This window comes from Populus trichocarpa, chromosome 6 (genome assembly GCF_000002775.5).
Source record: "Populus trichocarpa isolate Nisqually-1 chromosome 6, P.trichocarpa_v4.1, whole genome shotgun sequence".
In the NCBI taxonomy this organism is placed as follows: domain Eukaryota; kingdom Viridiplantae; phylum Streptophyta; class Magnoliopsida; order Malpighiales; family Salicaceae; genus Populus; species Populus trichocarpa.
In genome coordinates this window covers 17,417,160-17,438,612 of record NC_037290.2, presented here as the reverse complement: position 1 = coordinate 17,438,612, position 21,453 = coordinate 17,417,160, and the positions used below count along the sequence as shown (strand labels likewise).

At 31.9% G+C, this 21,453-nt stretch overlaps 1 protein-coding gene across 1 annotated transcript; it reads right to left on the bottom strand.

Moving 5' to 3' along the window:
- Positions 1–7,826: 7,826 nt before the first annotated feature.
- Positions 7,827–12,482, bottom strand: LOC18100535 (ADP-ribosylation factor 1). The gene is made up of 9 exons (XM_052454259.1): positions 12,336–12,482; positions 12,024–12,237; positions 11,862–11,900; positions 11,503–11,565; positions 10,666–10,684; positions 9,925–10,036; positions 9,310–9,357; positions 8,907–9,037; positions 7,827–8,170 (listed from the first exon to the last, which is right to left on the bottom strand). The coding sequence occupies exons 2-9, from the start codon at positions 12,124–12,126 to the stop codon at positions 8,137–8,139; spliced, it is 549 nt and encodes a 182-aa protein (XP_052310219.1). The 5' UTR covers positions 12,127–12,237; positions 12,336–12,482; the 3' UTR covers positions 7,827–8,136.
- Positions 12,483–21,453: the final 8,971 nt, after the last annotated feature.

Genomic DNA, 21,453 nt, shown 5'->3' with positions numbered 1-21,453 from the left:
AGAGCGCTCATACTTTATCAAATAGTAGTGTTGGTGATCATGCTGTGAATCTATAGGAGGATTATGAAGAGGCACTTAATTTAGAAGTTACCGATCATGGCTCAACCATTAATGATGATAGATCGAGTATCTCTTATTTGATAAAGTTCATTTCAAGCAAATGGATATCAGAATGAAAAGGCGATCTCTCAATGTAATTGTTTTATCTCTTGATGTTATTAATTTTTATTGAGTTATTTTTAGTTTTACAATTAAATAAAAATAACTTTCTTAAATTGATTTCTATGTTTTCTAATGTTGAAGCTGCTTGTTTCGTCACATTTATGATGAAGTGATCTCCTTTGAAATGGTTTGAAATTGCCAATGTTTTCCCCAACAAAGGGATTGCATCAAGAAAACCTACTTTCGCCTTACTTATTTGTGATGTGTATGGAGAAGCTTGCTTGTCTTATTAATAAGAAAGTATTTTATAAAACCTGGTTGTCAATTTATGTCTCAAAGGGCGGCCCAAGTATCTCTCATCAGCTTTTTACGAATGATGTCCTTTTGTTTACTAAAGCTACCAAGGCGCAAATGCTTATGCTTGTTAGTGTCCCACAGCTTTCTGCAGTGCTTTAGGTCGAAGGGTGAATTTTGATAAATCAAGAGTAATGTGCTCCAACAATGTTAGCAGAAGGGTGAGGCATGACCTCTCACAAATCTCTAATATTAAGTTTGCTAGCAATCTTGGTAAGTACCTTGGCTTCCCTTTAATTCAGGGTAAGGTTAAGAAGTCAGATCTAAATTTCATGATGGAGAGTATTCAATCTAAGTTTGCAACGTGGAAAGGTTGGTTGCTGAAAAAGGCTAGAAAGGTTACGCTAGCAAAATCAGTTTTGGCAGCAATCCCTACATACTCTATGCAGCAGATTTGGCTTCCACAATCGGTTTGTTTGGGAATTGATAAAATGGTGTGAAATTTCATATGGGGCGGACATACTTCAGGTCAGGGAATTCATTTGGTGAATTGGAATATTGTGTCCTCGCCAAGAAATTATGGCAGATTGGGTATTAGGGAGACAAGATTGGCTAACATGGCTCTTTTGAGTATGTTAACTTGACAGGTCATAAATGAATGAAGGAAACCGTGGATATCAATACTGTAGCATAAGTATCGTCAACATTCCATTTTGTTAAATACTCACATTGTGTCCCAAAATGTTTCTATTACATGGCGGTCTTTGTACAAGGCATTTAATTTTCTTCATGGTGGGTTCATTTACAGAGTAATCAATGGGGATTTATCTTTATGGTTTGACCTTTGGCTGCATGATTTCAAAGTTTTAGATTTGTGGTGTGGTGGAAAGTGGAACTTTTATGTACTAGCTACACAGATTTCAGATTTAGTAAAATAGAAAATCAGGGTGGTACCAATTCCATCTTGTCCAAGGCCAATGGATTGTATTGTGTGGTCTACTAACATGAATGGTATGTATACTCTTAATTCAGCTTGTTCTTGGTTTTTGTCCGAAGCTAGAAATCTTCTTCCAAATACGAGGTGGACTTGGATTTGGAAATTGAAGGCTCCAGAAAAAATCAAGATGTTTATTTGAAAATTATTTCATAATAGTCATCCCACTAACTTATTGCGGTTTAAACGCAATATTTCCTCATCTCCAATATGTGGTGGTTGTAACTAGGAGGACGAGGACATTTTACATTGTATTAGAGACTATGTGTTTGCTAGGAGTATTTGGCTTGGACTAGGTCTTACAAACAGACAAGGGTTTTGGTGTTCTGATGTGGTAGAGTGGGTTCAAAGGTTTGCCTCGTCGGACATTTCCTTGTCATTCTTGTCTGCTCTTTGATGGATTCGGAGGAGGAGAAATATTTTAGCTTTTGGGGATGAGTATTTGGGGGATAACTGGTAATTACTTCAAATTTACTTTCTAAAAGATTTGTGTTATGATACTTGAAATAATCCAAAAGTAGTGCGTAAGCACCCCTATATTATCTCATGACTTAAGCCTGAAGAAGGATTTATTAAACTGGATGTGGATGGCAGCTCTCTTAGGAACCTGAGGAGGATTGGATTTGGGGATCTCTTGAGAAATTATGAAGGGAGATAGTTGATGGGTTTTACAATTTATGGAGGTTTTGGTTCCAGTCTACTTCCAGATTTGCTAGCAATTAAATATGGTTTATTGGTGGCATGGGATAGAGGTTTCAGAAAGGTCATATGCAACTCTGATTTTACAAATGTTATTCGATTGATTAATGATGATTTTAATAAGTATCATTTATTTGGAGCTGTTATTTTTTACATAAAAGAACTCCTGAAACAAAATTGAAAAGTTCATCTGCTTCATACTTTGAAAGAAGCTAATTCATGTGCTGACTACATGGCTAAGCTTGCAGCTAAAAGTAACTCTGATTTATATATTTGGGAGAACACTTCTCCAGGAGTTTGTCCTTTTATGGTTATCTGATTCTCTAGATTCTGTTTACCTTTGAGGATCTTAGTTTTTCTTTTTTCTTTCCACTGTACCATAAAAAAAAAAAAACTATTTTTATAATTAAGTCAGCTTGATGACCATCCTAAATAAAGGTATATGGTAAATACTTGGTGGGGAAATTTTAAGGTTAGATAAATAATCTAATGTTTGAGTAAGTAGTTTTAAAATTATGAAAACTAATTCATGTATGAAATCAATTAAGAAAGAATTTTGGTAGAACAAGAGCAGCGAGGCACTTGTGAGGAGAGTATGGACAAACCACAATACAGAACCAATATTCAATATGTTTTTATAGTTAAGTGTTATGTTATTCTAAACTTGTGTTTCTTTTATTTTCTTACCTAATTTTTACATAATAAATTTAAGTCATATATGAGTTAACTATTGGTTGTACCAGGTTGCATGATATTTTATACGATGCTCATGCAAGAGCAATGGAGAAGGACAAGTTAAATGACATAGAGATGTGAAAAATATATAAATCAAAGAATATCACGGGCCATAATTGGGCATTGTATCTTGAAATTTTGGTATCAAATTGTGCAGAAAAAAGTTCAAAAACAAGTGGTTGTTGAGTTAGAGAAGATGACTGCATAACTCCTAGAATAAAATAGAATGAATTGGGATCAATTAAGTGCAACTATGGGTGCACCTTTTTCTCCCCCTTTCGCACCTTCCACTTCAGAATTCTTTCGTCCCCTTTCATTTTCACCTTCAACACCTCCAATGTAATGTAACGGGTATACTTCACCTTGTTGATCTGATTATATTTCAATTGGAATTTTAATGGTTTTCAACTAGGTATATCTTATTGTTCATTTTGACTCTTTTTTAATGTTTGTGTATGAAATTTATCTATTTCATTGTTGTGCACTATTTATATGAATTTGCTACTTAAATCTTCTAACTATGAAAATTCATAGGCATTTCTATTAAAAATTCAATCTTTTTTAATTTTTTACTCCGTTGGCAATTTTCAATTCCGACCGAATTGCCAACAAAAAATGTGCTATAAAAGCTAATTTTTAGGCGTTAATATTTTGTTGACGATTCCTTCGGCATTTGATATTGCCAAAGGAATTGTCGACAAAACAAAAATCCTAAAAAGTTAGTTTTTAATGATAGTATTTCATTTTTATTATCATCGATAATTTTCAATACTGAAAAAATCCTTTTTATATACTAATAAAATATTTTATCTGTATTTTTTAATTTTCTAATAGTATGTTATTGTTCTACCTTGCCAAGTAGTTGTCATTCAGGTAACAAGGACGCTACCAAAACTTTGAAATAGATCACCACCTCACAATATATATGCATCAAGTGATTGTCCATAATGAATCAATCCTCCTATGAATCCCGCTAGTAGAAATTGCTGCTTTTTTTCAAGCTTTGAATAGAGACTCAAGCTTCGTCGGAAAAAAAATGGTCCAATAATATGTCCGAGTCTCGTATACGAGGGAGGGACAAGCATACAAGGTAAAATGTCGTTTTTCTATTCTAAAAGTAGAGTGTACTGGTGATTTGTTTCTATTATTGTTTTCACACGCCAGTGATGGGTTCCAGGCCAGCATCAATCGAGATGTTCATGTATTTTATGTTTTTAAATAAAAAAACATTTTAAATCATAACTGTTATCATGCTTTTAAGTATCCCATTAATAAAATAATATACATATCTCAAGTAAAAAATAATAATAATAATAAATAAAGAATGAATGTTCACGGATAAACGATAAAATTTCGAGTTTTACAATATTTTTTCTTGAATTGATGTATTGTTTGTTTTTATCTACAGAAGGTATAACGACCGAAATAGTGAAATTATATAACTTGTTTGTTTCCTTCTTGCTCGATGATGAAGAACAGAAATGATGACGTGGTTCAAGACAAGATTTGCAAATTAATGTCTCCTAGTAAAAGGAATTTGGATCGCAAAGATACCACTTAAGGTATGAACGTTGTGTTTATGCAAAGACCTTGGATAAGTCTTCAAGAAATAAGAATATAATTGAAATCAGATATAAGCACATAAAAGGAGAAACTTCAACCCGCAACTATTTAGTCAGGAATTATATAAAACGATGTCATCTAGCTTTGTAGAAAATTGATAGTGACATGATAACTCATTACGCAGTTGCCAGTAGGTGACAAATTCTTTACCTGTCCAGCCAATGGGAATCTTCTTTGTGTATATCCTAGGAGAGAATATGCTTCCTCTATTTTTTTTTATATATAATAAAAATGGTATAAGTTTGAAGTTACGTAAAATTTTTGAAACTTTAACTTATACATTATACAGACTCTGATATTATTTTATATTTTATTTTTATTAAATAAATAAAAATATTGAGATTCAAATTCATAACCGTATGATCATCAAAACTCTGATATCATGTTAAATAATCAACTCAACTCAATAACTTAAGCTGGTCAATATGAATCTTCTTTGTGTATATCCTGGGAGAGACTATGCTTCCTCCACTTTTATATATATATAATAAAAATGGTATTAGTTTCAAGATATCATATATTATTTTTTAACACATCTTTTAAAGTGAAAAGTCTTTGGACCTGAAACTTGCACAGACTCATATTATTTTGTGCTTTATTTTTATTAAATAAATAGGGATGTTGAGATTCGAACCCGTGATCGCATGATCATCGAGACTCTAATACCATGTTAAATAACCAACTCAACCTAATATCTTAATTTATTAGGTGATGTTCTAATATATAATTTATATTATTATTTAACGTTTATGACAAAGTAAAAGGTTACATATGGTTATCTCAATGAGAAATTTTGAGTTAAAATAATTAAGGGATAAAGATCGGAGAAGAGGAACAAAAATCTTAACTTAACTATCGTGAATTATTTTTTAGTAAATAATTGATTTTTTCAATAAATTTCTCCATGTTGATCATGTACGTATAGAAGATACGTGACATAGCAATCAAAAATCTAACTTAGTTTAACCAAAAAGTTGAGGATGCTCTTAAATCATTTAACCAATCTAAGCTACCATCCTTTGACAAAGCTTAATATTGTTTTAAACGTGGAAGTGATGTTACTCTGCCATGAATGACATGGAAGATGTGATAATATTCATGGATTCTCATGGAGGGGTCCAGCATGGAAGTCACAGTACTCTACGTTAGATAATCAAATGACCCCATGCAAATTTGTTTATATTGAGCACAAGAACCTTCCCACGCAAGGAAGTTAAAAGGGTATGATTTGCGTGCCTTTTACAAGACTCACATCTACATCACATGAAATTATCCCATCTGAGAACAATCAGTGTTGAACATCTATCTCACGATTCTCACATGGTAGTTCTGCTTCTCATGAACAAAAATAGAATTTCTTTAATGGTGACAGAGCATATGGAATGTGAGCTTTTTTCTTTTTGTTTGGTCAAAGAACAGCCTATTGCTAGGATTGGAAGCTCAGACTGGCAAATGCTGGAGCCTTTCTTCGGTCATCCGAACGAATACGTTCTCTTACAGCTGTTGATGCCACGCTATGGACAGACCAGAATACGTTCTGTAAGCCTGTGGCTCCGAGGTATGCACAGCCTAATTGCATGTTGCAATTATCAGCATAAAGAAAATGGCACTCAAGTGACTGAGCAAAGTCTTTTTTCCGATCACATAGTACTGTCAAGCAAAACTAAATGAGCTTCACTGTCCAAGAAAAGGCACTTGAATAAACAGCATCAACCATAATGCACAATTAAACAAATCTATCAGGGCATATTGACCTCTTGGTTTCAAGCAAGAAACACACTTCAATATCATTATGCGTTGTTGTATTCCTAATAGAGGCCCTCTTAGCAGACATACCCAACCCACAACTATTCCAGAATAAAATCTTCATTGATAAATCACCAAGTTATACTGCAAATTGGAATTATTGGGCTGCATTCCGATCTGCAATCTTCCTATATATCCACCTGGCTTCTAATGTCTGCTGTCAAAACTGTCAAGTCCTCAGCATTCCCAAAACCCAAAGCAAAAACATCCTCTGCACCTCATCTTCAACAATACATTCTGCAGTTGCAGCAGAACTGTAAGTTCTGATATAACGAAGATTCCCTTTTCTGATTCAATTTAATGTTGAATTTGATTGAGAATTAGATTTTATTATTTATTTTGATTTGTTTTTTATTAGGTTATCTTGGCGTCATGACCTGAGAATAGTGTTAACGAGTTAACCCGGGTTGATTTGGCTCTTTTTTTTTGTTATTTTTTTAATTTATTTTTTTATAAATTTTATCATTCAACATTGGATCTGACAGAGTCCATTGAAAATTGAGTTTTATCAATTTTTTTATCTGCTCTCTATGGTGTTATCTCAATAACATGACCAAAGTCATGGATTTAACAGATTAACACGGGTTAAATCAGGTAATTTTTTTTCTTCTTATGTGATTATTCTCATGACCCAGGTCGTGGATTTGACGGATTAACTTGAATTGTTTTTATGTTTTTTTTAATCTCATCATTCAATATTAGGCTAATTGAAAATTTGATTTTGTAATTTATTTTGATTTGCTTGCTATAGAGTTATCTCGGTCTTATAAATTGGATCACAAGTTTTACAGGTTAACTCGGGTCGCTTTTTTAGATCTTTTTTTTTTTAATTTCATCATTCAATTGGGAATTATGCTTCATAATTTATTTTAATTTGCTTTCTATGGAGTTATCATAATCTCATAATTTAAATCACAAATTTAACATATTAATCCAAATTGATTCAAATAATATGTTGTTATTTTAATATTAAAATAAAATATCATTTTGAAAGAAAAAAAATAGGTCAGTCTAAGTTTTTAAATGTCATCCGAGTTACTTTTAATCCGCAAAGTCAATTGAGTCATATTCAGTCAACCTCTATACTATTAAAAAAAAGTTTCCACTAGATAAAAATTATTATCAACTTTTAAATATTGTTTTTTACTCAAGAAAAATTTGACCTGAAAAATCTAATCCACTCAACCTACAGCGGAACAAGAGTCAATGATACAGTAAAATCTAAACTAACTAGCCAACAAAACATAACAACGAGAGCCGTCCAGTTGGGCCAGAACAAATGTATTCACATGCCAACTTGTACAGCACTCGCATTCTCATTTCCATTTTCCGGGTCAGTTTAGTTCAACGTTTTTTCAACTGGGTTTAGCTTAAAGCTCACATCTTTTGATACAGTGGCAAAATGTCTTGATATTATAAAACTTATATTGAAAAGGTTCGTTCCAGTTACAAGAGTCCACCGCCTAGTCCACCAAAAAGGGTTTGGATGAGTGACGAGTATAAAACAATGGAATTAACAAAATTGAAACATCGCTATCATTTTCAAACAATACAGTACATGGTGGGGCAAAAACGAATTGGATAAACTACACAGCAAATAGTGGCAAAGAAATGGAATGTAACATAACATCAAACAAGCTAATTGGTTCTTCTTTGATGAAAATTTTACAAGTGTAATGGTGAGAAAAATCAGTGAAGGTCAAACGGCATAACTGCAGCCATGAATGAATTTCTTTAACAGCCAAACCAACTAATCATGGTCACACTTTATAGATTCTTGCTCAGAGAAACAACAGCGAGCTTCCCATTCTTCTCTAAAAGAGTTAGCCACCTCCAGACTTAAGTGTATTACTCAACCTACAATAACACATGACTCTCCATCAGGCTTCTAACAAAAATAAAATAACAGGAGAAAACAAAACTGTGAAGCATTCAGAATTTAATATCTGCATTAATAGAACCAGGTGCGCCATCAGTTCCTAGATTTTGTAGATATCAAAATTTCTTCCGAGAGGCAGAGATAGTTATAGAAACTGCTGCTGCTCTTTCCTTCTCACATTTATTACTGAAGCATTTTGAGCCTCCGGGGTTTTGTTTTCTAGTAGATGATTTTGTTTTTTGAAACAATTTGGCAGACAGTGATGGATATAGACTTCCCATTGAAGCATTCTATTCGAGCATTGAACATAAAGATTGAATTGAATGCTTCTAATGTTTTCAATGATCCAACGAAACTATTTCTCCTTAAGTTCGTTCCTATGGTGTATTCAGAAAAGAGGACAAGATCCATTTGGTGAAATTGGATCTGGGCTCTAAAGATAGGAAGCTTAGGAGTTAAATCATTTATTTTGACTTACCTAACTCTTGGATAACAAAGAATTTGGGGACTGGTTATTTGAAAAAAAGGTGAGTCGGTGAGTCAAAGGGAATGGTTTCCAAAGTAAAGGAGACTAATGGGATAAGTATTCAGAAGTTTAGAATTTTCTAAGCACATTTGTACAAATGAATTCTATGGAAAGCCTAAGCTATAATTCTCGGCATCTTCAAAACCAATGCCAGAAATTCATTCCAATCCATTTGTAACTTAACTTACCAGTCCAAACCTTCAAAAAGACCTTCTCCTTTAATGGCAGAAGTTTTAAAAATCGCCCATTGTCGATTCTTAATCTTGTGCAACTCCAAAGCCTCAGTCACAGCCGCATCATCAAGTGCACCAGGAAGATCCTGTATAAGCCAAAAGAAAGAAGAAAATAAAAATAAAGAAGAGAGAAGAGAGAGCAAAAGCCTGATTTGATAGAAATATTTAATGTGAAATTTATGTATGGATATGAAGCTTGATAAAGGGAGCATCTTTCCTTGACCACATCATAAAAATGTTAGACCTATTGTTTTCACATCCAATAAAGCTTTTTCATTTGATTTTGCAAGTATCATTAGAACTAAGTCTTGATTCTGCCATATGTTTATTAAAAATGAAATAACTAAACAACACAAACCTGCTTGTTTGCATAGATAAGGACAACAGCACCTCTTAACTCTTCCTCCTGCCAAACAATCAAATATGTAAGCTTGCTCTATAAGATTACACTAAATGAATGAAAATGTACCTTAACATCAAAGACAACTAAATATCTAAAAGCAGAGAGTTGAGTTGCCTAAATTTACATTATATAGGAAGCATGCATGCATGCAAGAACACTAAGATGTTGTTCAGTAACAAGGAAAGGAATGACAGGAATGGGAATGAAAGTTGTATTCCTATTTGTAGGTGTTTGGTTGAAAAACAAATTACATGGGAATGAAAATGAAAATTAAATGCAGTTTCATTCCCACTTTATAACCCTCAAGGCATCTCAAGTACACCACAATCCCAAACTAGTTAAGGGTGGCTACATGGATATGCTTCCACAGTTCAATTTCAAGATAGGCTGATTTTGTTAAGCTACTATGATATCATATCATCATTTATTACTAAAGGCCAGGCCATTTTTGGTCCACTAAGGCTTCATAATCTTTACATCATGTGTGCCAAGGGTTTAGGTATAGGATGTACCAATAACACTAACTTTGTCAACTACTCAGATGTGAGCACAAAATAGGGATAACAGTACCTCTAAGATTGCATGAAACTCATCTTTAGCTATCACGAGCCTGTCAGTATCACTTGAATCGACAACATAAATAATGGCTTGTGTGTTGGGAAAATAGCATCTCCAGTATGGTCTGTTGCAAACATAAGCAGCCAGGGAGTTTGTGAAATTGGTCAAATAACCCATTATCTCACAATCAATCAACGTATACCATGTACAAGTTGTGGAAAACAAGGCAGAAGTGATAATCAATGATCATAAAAGCATGTGATAATATCATTCTTAATCTTTTACACATGTAATTATGTACAACAAGTCATCACTCAAAGATTTCCTCTTGAAATAGAGCAAAAACTATTCGAGTAGAAAAAATCAACTGTTCGGATAGTATTTAGACATGCATTGAGTCTGTAAAATATCAACGAATAGAAAAATGCCAGTAGTTCAAATATATTTTGTGATGAAGGAAATGTTGATAGTCAAAAAACCCATGAAAGAATATTTTAATGAAGCAATAATTCATTACAAGTTTTTTGTTTATTATTTGTGGAGAAACAACAATTGAGTACATATGCAGATACTAGTTCTATAAAGAATATAATGAATCACATCATATATCATAGGCTTTTGATTCCAACATTGCACAGCCATTAAACCAAATAAAAAATAGTATATATCACAAGGCAACTCATGTTATAGTTCCCTACCAATATAAAGCAGAGTTATTTGTGAAAAAAGAAGTAGAAGGAAGAGGCAAGTTACCTGATGCTTGTCTGCCCACCTGTACCACAAATAACATAAATGCAATCAGGGCAAGAAATTAACACGCATTTTTTATCATGCAAGACTTAATGAAACAAAGTTTTTTGTAACTCCACATTTGCTTACGAATAACCACTGAAACGATGACAGATGGTGTGGGAATAATGGACTAGCTGGTGGAAAACAATAATTAGATGGTGTGGGAACAATTAATCTTCTCAAAGAAAGTTGGTATGTGTGTCAATAAAAAGTCCAGCTCAAATGATAATGGGACATTGACATGTATTCGCTTTTTTCTTACAGCTCAAGCAAGGGTGCAGGTTCTCACTATTTCGATTCCAACCAGAAAAGTATCCTTGCAATTTCACAATTCTAGGGAAAGCAGCAAAAGATAGAAAGTAAACCATCAAAATCTTACTAGTCTTACATGTATTCTGTTTACACTTTTCCATTCCAACCAGGAAGTTCCCTTCAAATTGGTTCTCCATGGTATATAAAGCATTTAAATAATGGAAGTCCTAGAGACATGGAAGTGACATAAAGGGGTATATCAACATCAAAACCTGTGCACCCCGCCAACCCCCCCCCCCCCCCCCATGAAGATTCCTATACACTGCCTCAACCACCAAAAAATAAATAAAGCAAATTTATTCACAATACAACAAGCCTAAAATCTCCATTCTTTTGTTGGTAATAGAAAGTGCCACTTCCAACTTTTCTTACACTGAGCAATCAGTAATCAGCAAAGATTCACATACTCCACCCATAGAAGCTACGGTTGCAATGAATGTAAAATATAGCACTGGTTTACAGATCAAGGGAAATAAATAGGCTTACCGAGATCCCAAACTTGAAATTTGATATTGTTGTACTGAACTGTTTCGACATTAAATCCAATTGCTGTATTAGGAAAACAAAAAATTCAGTTACTAATTATGAACAGAGTAACAAATTACTCAACCCCATTACAGCAAAAAGTGACAGCATTTAAAATAAAAATGCAATTCCAATATCTAAGTTCATCCATTAGCTAAGTCATTGAAGGATAAATCCTCAATGTAACTGAAGCCAATGCAATTGGGTCGTAGACAAACCATAAAACAACACATCACATCTCATCTCATAAATTATGTCAATTTAGGATTCATACTCTCATCAACCAAACAAACATCAAATTCTAATGAAATTACACTAACTTGGAATAGTGGATACAACTTCACCCATCTGAAGCCGATCTGCATCAAAAAGCAAAATCAAAACACACGAAAAATTATCAAAATTTAATAACTACCCGTTACTCAAAATCACTAAAAAACAAAAGGGTGTCACTTAGAATCCACAAAAAAAGAACAACATACAGAGAATTGTAGTTTTGCCAGCATTGTCAAGACCAAGAACAAGGATCCGAGCCTCTTTGTTGCCAAATACTGAGGAGAACATTTTAGAAAAGAAGATTCCCATCTTATTAAGTCCTAAGTGGGAGACAAGATAATGGAGATTCTTTCAGCGCATCGATGGATGAATAGATGGTACAATTTGAATCAGATCTATAAAGCAGAGCCCTTTTCCTCTCTGCAATCAACAAAATGAAAAAAGAAAAAGGAAACCCAGCAGTGTCAAAATGGACTGATTTGTGTACAAGATTTTCAAGTACATGAAAAGAAACGCGCCTGTAGAGAAAAGGAGGGTCTGCTGGCGAAAGATGTTTATGATTATGGGTCAGGAATATAAATTTAAGAAGTCGTCGGTGAGAATAAAGTAGAAAGGGAAAATTGGGACAGCGCTGAAGGGGCATAGTTTTTAAACTCAACAACAGGTGACCCGATAAGTTCAGGGTAGTAGGTTGATTTGAGTTTATTTAAATTAATTTAATTTTTTTTATTTTATAAAACAATAAAAACAATATTATTTAATATTGTTGGGTTTAAAAATATGTTAATATTTTAGTATTTTAAAAGTTTTTTTATTGGGCATAGATCAAATTTTTTACTTTCTAATATTTTTATACTTTTTAAGGCTAAAAAAATATGATTTAACTCGTGTCGTAGTGCGGGTCAAAAAACTAGTATGCCTTCAAAAAAGATGGTTTGATAAATTGAGATTGGGTTTTGCTTTAATTTGCTCTAATAAATCATTTGGATTATTGATAATCATAAAATAAATATATTTTCATTCCTTTTACAATATGTCTTTTCTATTATGTTTTAAGTATAACTAAATATTAGGGATTATCTTAAAAGAATCGACAAAGTTTAAAGACTTCATAAAATAGTTGTTATTAATGCAAATGTTTTTCCTTTTGTATAGATGTTGAGCATCTGGTTAAGGTTGAGATTCTGACATAGAAATTGTAAGCCTTATGGTCTAAAAAGAGTGGAGATAAAACTTCTAACATACCATGAATGAAAGAATAAAGCTGGAATGGTCGGGTATTGCAAGAAACCAAGTCAGAAACAAAATATAAAATCTATTTTCAACACAAATTATTAGGAATTTAACCATCCTTAATTACTAGATAAATAATAAAGAAATTAAGTAGCATAAGGACTCCTAATTAGTCTAAGAATCCTAAAGAAACATAGTAGCCAGGGGAGAGAATAAAAAAAGCAAGTGGCAAAAAAAGGGCATCTCTATAGCATTTTTTCCTGCTTTGTTCTTTAATTTTCCAGCAGCTATGAACTAAAATTTGGCTTTCGGTTCACAGTAGTTTTGTTCCATTATTGTTTTAGATTGTGAGAAGAGATATTTTCAACTTTATTTCTTGACATTCAAGTACTTATTTTCCCTGGATTTGGTGTGTAAGCTATTGTTTTCATTCAAGCCTTTTGAATGGTTTCTGCGGTAGGCATGCTTTTTTTTTTGTAAATTTTCAATCTGTAATTGTTGATTTGGATCAAGAAGGAAGAAAAATAAATAAATTTCGTTGACTTAACTTTTAGGTTAAAAGAATAAGACAAGTAAAAATTGTTAATCTTTTTAACGATAGTTTGGAATACTTGATTGTTTTTCTCTTTTAAAGCTTTTATCACCGCATATAAATTTTTTTTTTCAATGCTTAATTTGATTGAAGTTAAGGAATTAATTATGTACTTTTTCTAATTAATTTAATCTTTTTTTTATCTTCCTTACTTAAAGGAATTTAAGTATTTGCTTGAATTAAAAGAATATTTATTTTACTTCGATGATTAATCTAATTCATTGGACATCTTTGAATCAAGCATATAAACACTGAATTATCTTTTATGTTTTTTTTTTCAGAATTTTAATTTTCTTTAGTTTTATTATTAATCCCTAATCTTTATTTCAGTTTCTCATAAGAAAAATTAGAACAATTTCCCTTGGATTCAACCTGGCTTTCACTATCGTGCTATAAAAATCAATTCCTTAAAAGGAGAGAAAGGTCATAATTAATTTTGGTGGTCTCAACAATGACCAATTGTTAAGGTCCTAGGCTCCTAGTCGTGCTCAAGTTTTCTGCCCGTTATTGATTCATGTATTACCCATTGCTTTAAGCTTTATAATTTTGATCTTGTTTATTGTTTCTTGGGCTTTACTATATTTTATGGTCCTTTAGATTTTCTTTCTTGAGCTATTTATATTACCTGTTAATGTAGTTAGGATTGGCCTCTTGCATATCAGATTTTTAGATCATGTTGTTAAAAAAAATAAAAATAAAAATAAAATAAAAACCTCTAATCACACAGTTGTACCAGGAAAATCCTAGTACCCTTGAAGTCATATTATGATTTGGTTTCTCCTTTCCTCTTCTCTTTTGATAGGACCATATGTATATATAAACTCAAATGTTATGGGTTTCTTTAATGACTCTTTCTTTGGAGATTTAAGTTCTGATTTTATTTTGTGATGATGTCCCAAAAAATTCAAGTAGCTGAGGAGCAAGCTTATGTATTTAATAATCGGTTAATCTCTTAATTCTAGTAATCTAATCTATTCTCTCTAGCTAAGGTGGCTGGTAGTCGGTACTTGGCGTTTGGTAGGTCAAAGTGAATGGTAGTTGGTACTTGTAAAAAATCTTTTTTTATAGATTTAGGAACTCTCAGATGCTTAGGTAAATATTTTTTTTAGAGAGAGAAGACAATTATATTTGAAAGAGAGAAGCTCTGAAAATATATATACAGTAGAGAATGGAGATTGTGAACCTGGAGCTTGAAGGATTCATGGTTTATCTATAGTCCATGAATCTTGTCTTTTTATGGAGAGTAAAGGCTAAAGTATAATTTTTCCCTAATAGTTTTGATGAGGAAAAATATTCCTGTCATATGTATTAATAAGATAGAAATATGGTAGGCCATTGTGAGATTTTTATACATTATCCCTTACACAACATTAATATTAATGAAAATATAGTAGGTCCTTATATGACTTTTATACACTATCACTGACACAACATTAATGTCGATGGAAATATGGTAGGCTCTTAGAGGACTTTTAAACACCTAAAGTTATAGGGAGAGTAAGATCCAAAATATAGTTGAGTCTATAAGAGCTGGGCTTTTTCCTAGGCTGAGTCCATGAGAGCTAGGCTCTTTCCCTAGACTGAGCCCATGAGATTTGGGCTCTTTCCCTAGAATGAGCCTATGAAAGCTGAGTTTTTCCCCTAGGTTGAGTCCATAGAGTTGAGTTCTTTCCTAGGACTAAGCCCATTAGGGTTAGGCCCGGGCACGTTGCCTAAGACCATGGATTTTTAGGCCTTTATGAGGGTTTTTTAGGCTTGTTAAACTTGTGTTTATCAATAGTGCTCCAAGTCTTGGTGATGTTTTATAAGCAAAGACTTGGTAAAAATGCTCGATACAACAAGTTTGTTGAATTTTCTTTGTTTCAGAAATGGGGTGGAAACCTCGGGTAATATACTAGAGAACCCATATGTAGAGCATACACCATGGTTGAAAAAAATTCTAAGTATGTAAATAGGAACCATGAAGGAACATATGCCAAGAAATTTTTTCTAATAGGTGGAGAAACTCATGGAGGAAGAGCCCGTACTTAGTAAAACTTTTAAGAGGCAGAGGGGACGAACCCATGTTGATGTCTATACTTAGAAAACTTTCTAAGGTGATGAGGAAAACCCAAGAAGGGTCAGCCTATATTTAGAAATATTTCTAAGAGGCTAAGGAAAACCCAAGGAGGTTGAGCCTTAGAAAATTTCGAAATGGCTGCAGGGAATCCAAGGTGAAGCCCAAACTTAAAAAAGAAAATTAAGGGGTAGAGGGGATGGACCTATGTCAACGTCAATTCTTAGAAAAAAAAAATATAAGGTTCTAGTTAGCCTTGATGGTATATATTTGGCTATAAAACGATGTCTTATTTCTTTGTTGAGGTTGGTCATCTCAAGCTATAAAGAAGGGTGAAGCTATTAAACTAGGAAAAACTCTTTCCAATAAGATTATGCAATTGCACTAAAAAGAACCCCTTCCAAAGAGATTGTGCAGGAGTCTAGAAACCTCCATTAAATAGTCAAGTTTGTTAATTCAATTCATTTTCATAAGGATTCCAAATAGTATAATTGTGTTTAATTATGTGGTTTAATATTTTATTTCAAATATAAAAATTATAATAGGTTATCAATTGAATTCAAATTTGTTCATGAATTGAATTTAATTCAGAATGTGATTTGGTTCTGAACATGCTAAATGCCTTCTAATCTTGATTTTATTTTTCTTAATTAGAAATGAGGTGAATTTACATATTAGTATTGGAGATATGCTATAATATTGTATTAAAAATGTAATAATCAATTAAAAGTGTTTAGAAAATTTGTACTTATAACAGTGCACGCACGCGCGCACATATATATATAGTTATGGATTTGAGTTCAAACAATACAACAATAACTAATAAATTATCAAATAATGGAGAGATTTTACTCAAAGTATAAAATTCATTACTAAAATGTGTTTAATCTTATAACATTACACATTAGTCACAACACAACATAATGTGAGCAAAAACATTCTAAGTGCAAAACTTAAAAATATATGACCATCTAGTTTCAATATAATAGGAAGCATGAAATATTGTTTGTCTAAAACACACGTAAAACAAGAAAAAAAATAAAAAAAATAAAATGTTTTATGAGATATTTTCACATTTAAGCAGTTCTAGAAATAGAAGAATTGAGATTTCAATTCTTCAATCTACCTTTGATCTCTAAGTCTTCAATATTAAAATTGTTAGTCTTAAGTCTACCTTCCCTTAACTCTAATTTCTATAGAGTGTGGCTTGACCTCTTTCACTAATGAAATTTAATAATATTAAATATTCTAATGAATTAAAATTATCATGCAAGTATGTTTTCACATTACTTTAAGCACTGAAATGGCATACATTATGAGTTTTAAGGGGAGTATAAGCTTCATAGGAAAGTTAAAGAACTAAATAAATCAACACTATAAAATCTATCATCATCTTGTTCTTAGTTTAGTGAGATTGGTTCTTTGTAGCAACCTTTATCAATAAATAATCAAACAGTTATATAAACAAAACAAAATGATAAAATCAAATTTAACGGGTTTAAACCCCCCTGAAGGCCAAAAAATCCACGATCTTAAGCAACATTGCTGGCCCTAGCCCTAAAAGGCTCAGCCTTAGGGAAGAATCCAATGCCATGAGCTTAATTTAGGGGAAAAGCCCGTCTCTTATAGGTTCATCTTAGGGGAAGAGCCCGACTCAGCCTAGGGTAAGAGCCCAGCTCCCATAGGCTCTACTACATTTTGGATCTCACTCCACCTACACCTTTAGGTATATAAAAATCCTCTAAGGGCTTACCATATTTTCATCGACATTAATGTTGTGTGAGAGATAATGTATAAAATTCCTTTAAAGGTTCATCATATTTCTATCAGCATTAATGTTATGTAAATGATAATGTATAAAAATCTCCTAATGGCTTACCATATTTCTATCTTATTAATACATATGTCAAAGATATATTTCCTTATCAAAACTATCAGAGCAAAATTATACTTTAGCCTTTTCTCTCTATAAAAAGATAAGACTCATGGGCTATAGATAAATCATGAATCCTTCGAGCTTTAGGTTCACAATCTTCATTCTCTACTATATATATATATATATATATATATATATATATATATATATATATATATATATATATATATATATATATATTTTTAGAGAATCTCTTTTGCCTATCAAAATAGACCTTTAGCAGGCATTAGCCACCATCCATTTTGGCCTACCAAACACCAGGTACTACCTACTAGCCATATTGGCCAGGGAGAATAGATCAGATTGCTAGAATCAAGAGATTAATCGATTATCCAACAAATAAGCCTTGTTGTTAAGCTACTTTGATTCTTTTTAACATCATCATTGACGTCATTTATGAAAAATTGATCAAAAAGCCATCAATTTCTTTCTAATAACATTTCCAAGTCATTCCATAGAACACAACTATGACACACCTAGGCTAGAACGCATGATGGATCTACTCATTACTGCAAGCACTTCTGTCCATTCTAACTTCCAATAGCTCAACAACCAAGTGTAACCCCTTACCCTGGTTGTGTTGGTCGCTTAGTGGAAAAATTAGGCTTTACCATTTAAGTAAGTTTTAGCACCCACAATAGCCACATCCTTGGAAAGGATTGACCAGGAGTTTTTTTAGTGCAATAACACTACTCTTCAAAGGATGGATCAAAGGCCTCCCTTTAGCCCAACAAATCACCTCGGGATATATATTCCTATAGGAAGTAAGTTTATTTTTAGATTAAAATAATTGTCTTTTTAGCATATATTTTTTATCTACCACGCCATCTTAAAACTAAAATCTACATGTTCTTGATCTCCTGGTTGAAGCAGTATGCAGGCGTTTGAGTCATTGAATCATCTAAAACTAATGCACCTTCCTCAAAAGTTATTCTATGAGTGGAAATACCTGCCAATATAAACAGCAACAACAAAAAGCAACCATGATCAAATGTATGAAAAGCTCTGCAGCTTCAAATTAATGAAACAATATAAAAATCATAAAAATCACATCTGACAAGCCTCCCTCTTAGTATAAATAGTAAGATGTGGCCCAAATAGACCAAAGATAACGAAATCTTAAATGGTTTTAATAAATATTAAAGGCTATAATACTCTTAGTCAATGTTGAGAAGCAGTTTTTGTATTAAACTGCACAACACTTGATAGAAGTATGGAATAACCTGTTTATTTTTGCGGTAAAGAAATATTTTTGAAACAATTTGATTTTTTTAATTAATTAATTTTTATGTTTTTAAATTATTTTAGTATGTTGGTGTTAAAAATGAATTTTAAAAAATAAAAAATATATATTATTTTAATATATTTCTAAACAAAAAGTATGTTGAAAAACAACCATTATTACAATATCAAACAGATTTTTAGAAAACTGGTACCCTATAACCATACATTTTCTTCCATCATAAACCTATGTGAAAATTAGAAGGGTTAGAAGAAAAATATAATTTTCTTCATAAAACTATCGCTACTGTCTGTATATTTTATTGTTTGGTTTAAAGAAGTTGTCTAGTAGTGGAAGTGTTTTTGTTTGAGAAGAGATAAGAACTGTGCAGAATGTGTATATGCTCATAGGTTGAAATTTAATCTGGTTAGGATTAAGAGGAGAGGTCATAGTGTAATAGACTGAATAAATAGCCCGATAATGGACTCCAAGTGGGTAATTGGGTTTAGAAATTTCACTATGGTTACCAGCCAAAACTGAAGTGGTAGCTAGACACTTGGCAATATTCTTGGCAAGACTACATGGATTTACATCAGCCCACCTAGATAGTAGTACGGTCAAGACGGATAGAAAATAAAAAAAACTACATTTTAAAATTTTATCTAATAATTTAAATGAGTTGAGATAATTTTTTGATATAGTATCAGAGTTTTGATATCCAAGCGGTCATGAGTTCGAATCTCATCATTTCTATTATTTAATAAAAAATAAACATAAAGTAATGTGGGTCTATGCAACTTTCAAGTTTCAAGTTTAAAAAGTTTTCATTTGAGGGGTATGTTAGAGAATAATATAAATCATATCTTGAGACTTTACCTAACAATTTAAGTTATTGGGTTGAGAATTTAATAATAAAAAACTAGAAATTTTAATTTTCTCTTGTAAAAATAATTATTATCTTAAGTCTTGGAAGTCACTTCCATGTCCTTTGATAATAATAAGAAACATTTGAATAAAGATGAAGTGCTTGAAATAATTAGAATTTTAGTCTGTTTTTAATGTGAAGTAAATGTTCCTAAGTATAATTAAAAAATATTAAAAACATGATAAATTATGACTATATGTTAAGATATTTGTGTTTATAATTTAGAATTTATATTATGAATGATTTGTTAGTCACTAAAATGTTTAAATTCCCAAGACAAATGAATTTCAAATTGAATAATATTTTCCTTTTCAATTACTCATTAATTTTGATACTTATAAATGTCATGATGATTGTTTATTTATGAGTCAATTGAAGTTTGATGTTATAAGATATTTTAGAATCATCTAAAGATTGATTAGTTATTTTTATGACTAGTGAACATGATTGTTGGTAATAAAAAATATTATTAGTTTTGTTTATATATTTAAAATTAGCAAATGCATTTTATTAGTGCATATGTAATTATCAAATGAAATCAAATGTTATTAACATCATTATCGTTATTTTTTTATATCGTTGCATCACCCAAAGAAAAACATTGATTTACATTTATGGTTTATGTAAATTATTATTTGAATATGTTGCATGTATTTAAGTTTTTGACTTAAAGCATTAATTTTTGAGCTTTTTTACCAATCTTTGCAAGTATTTGCTTTTATTTCTCTCATTTGCATGCTTGTTGTATTCCAATATTTAATGGGCTTAATTTTTTTAATTGGTGTGAATAAGTTTCACTTAGATGTTTTGGACCTTGATTTGACTCTTCAAGTAAGTGTATTTGGTATTGTGGTAGCTGTTATGGTTGTGATTTGAAAAAAAAGTTATTTTATAAAAAATACTTTTAGTTGAGGTTGGTTTGAAAAAATATATGTTTAGTTAAAACTGTGGTTGAAATTGAGGTTGAACAGAAGTAGTCTAATGTATTTGGTTAAAAGAATGCCTTTTAAATTGAGGTTATATATATATTGATGATTTTTTATTTAAATATTGTAGATTTAACTAATGCTATTACATCATGAAATAAATAATATTGATATCAAATATTTTTTATTGTTCCATTAAACTATGTGCAATTTCATCACGTACAAAATCTATCAAATAAGGACTATATTTTTCATGGTTTCTTAAGCGCGCAACAACATCAAGTAAAATATCATCAAGAATAAAATTGAGATTGCGATCAAATTCTGCAAATGATACGTCATCAAGTGATCTCCTTCTAATTTTTTTTTGAATAAAACACAATTAAAAATAAAAATAAAAATTGAATTTTTTTAACTGGATCGGACCCGGCAAGAACAAAATTGGGATTGCGATCAAATTCTGCAAATGCTACATTATCAAGCGATCTCCTTCTAATTTTTCAAATAAAACACAATTAAAAAAATAAAAAATATTTTTTTTACTAGGTCGGACCCGGTTCAATGCATTTAGTTTTGGACCGAACCCGGTCCTACCGGAAACACCCCACTGTTCACATACGTGAACAGTGGAGAGTCACACCCCACTGTTCACGTGAACAGTGGAGTTGCACTCTCCACTGTTCACGTATGTGAACAGTGAAGAGTGCAACTCTTCACTTAAAAAAAAACATAGCAAGAAGCATGAA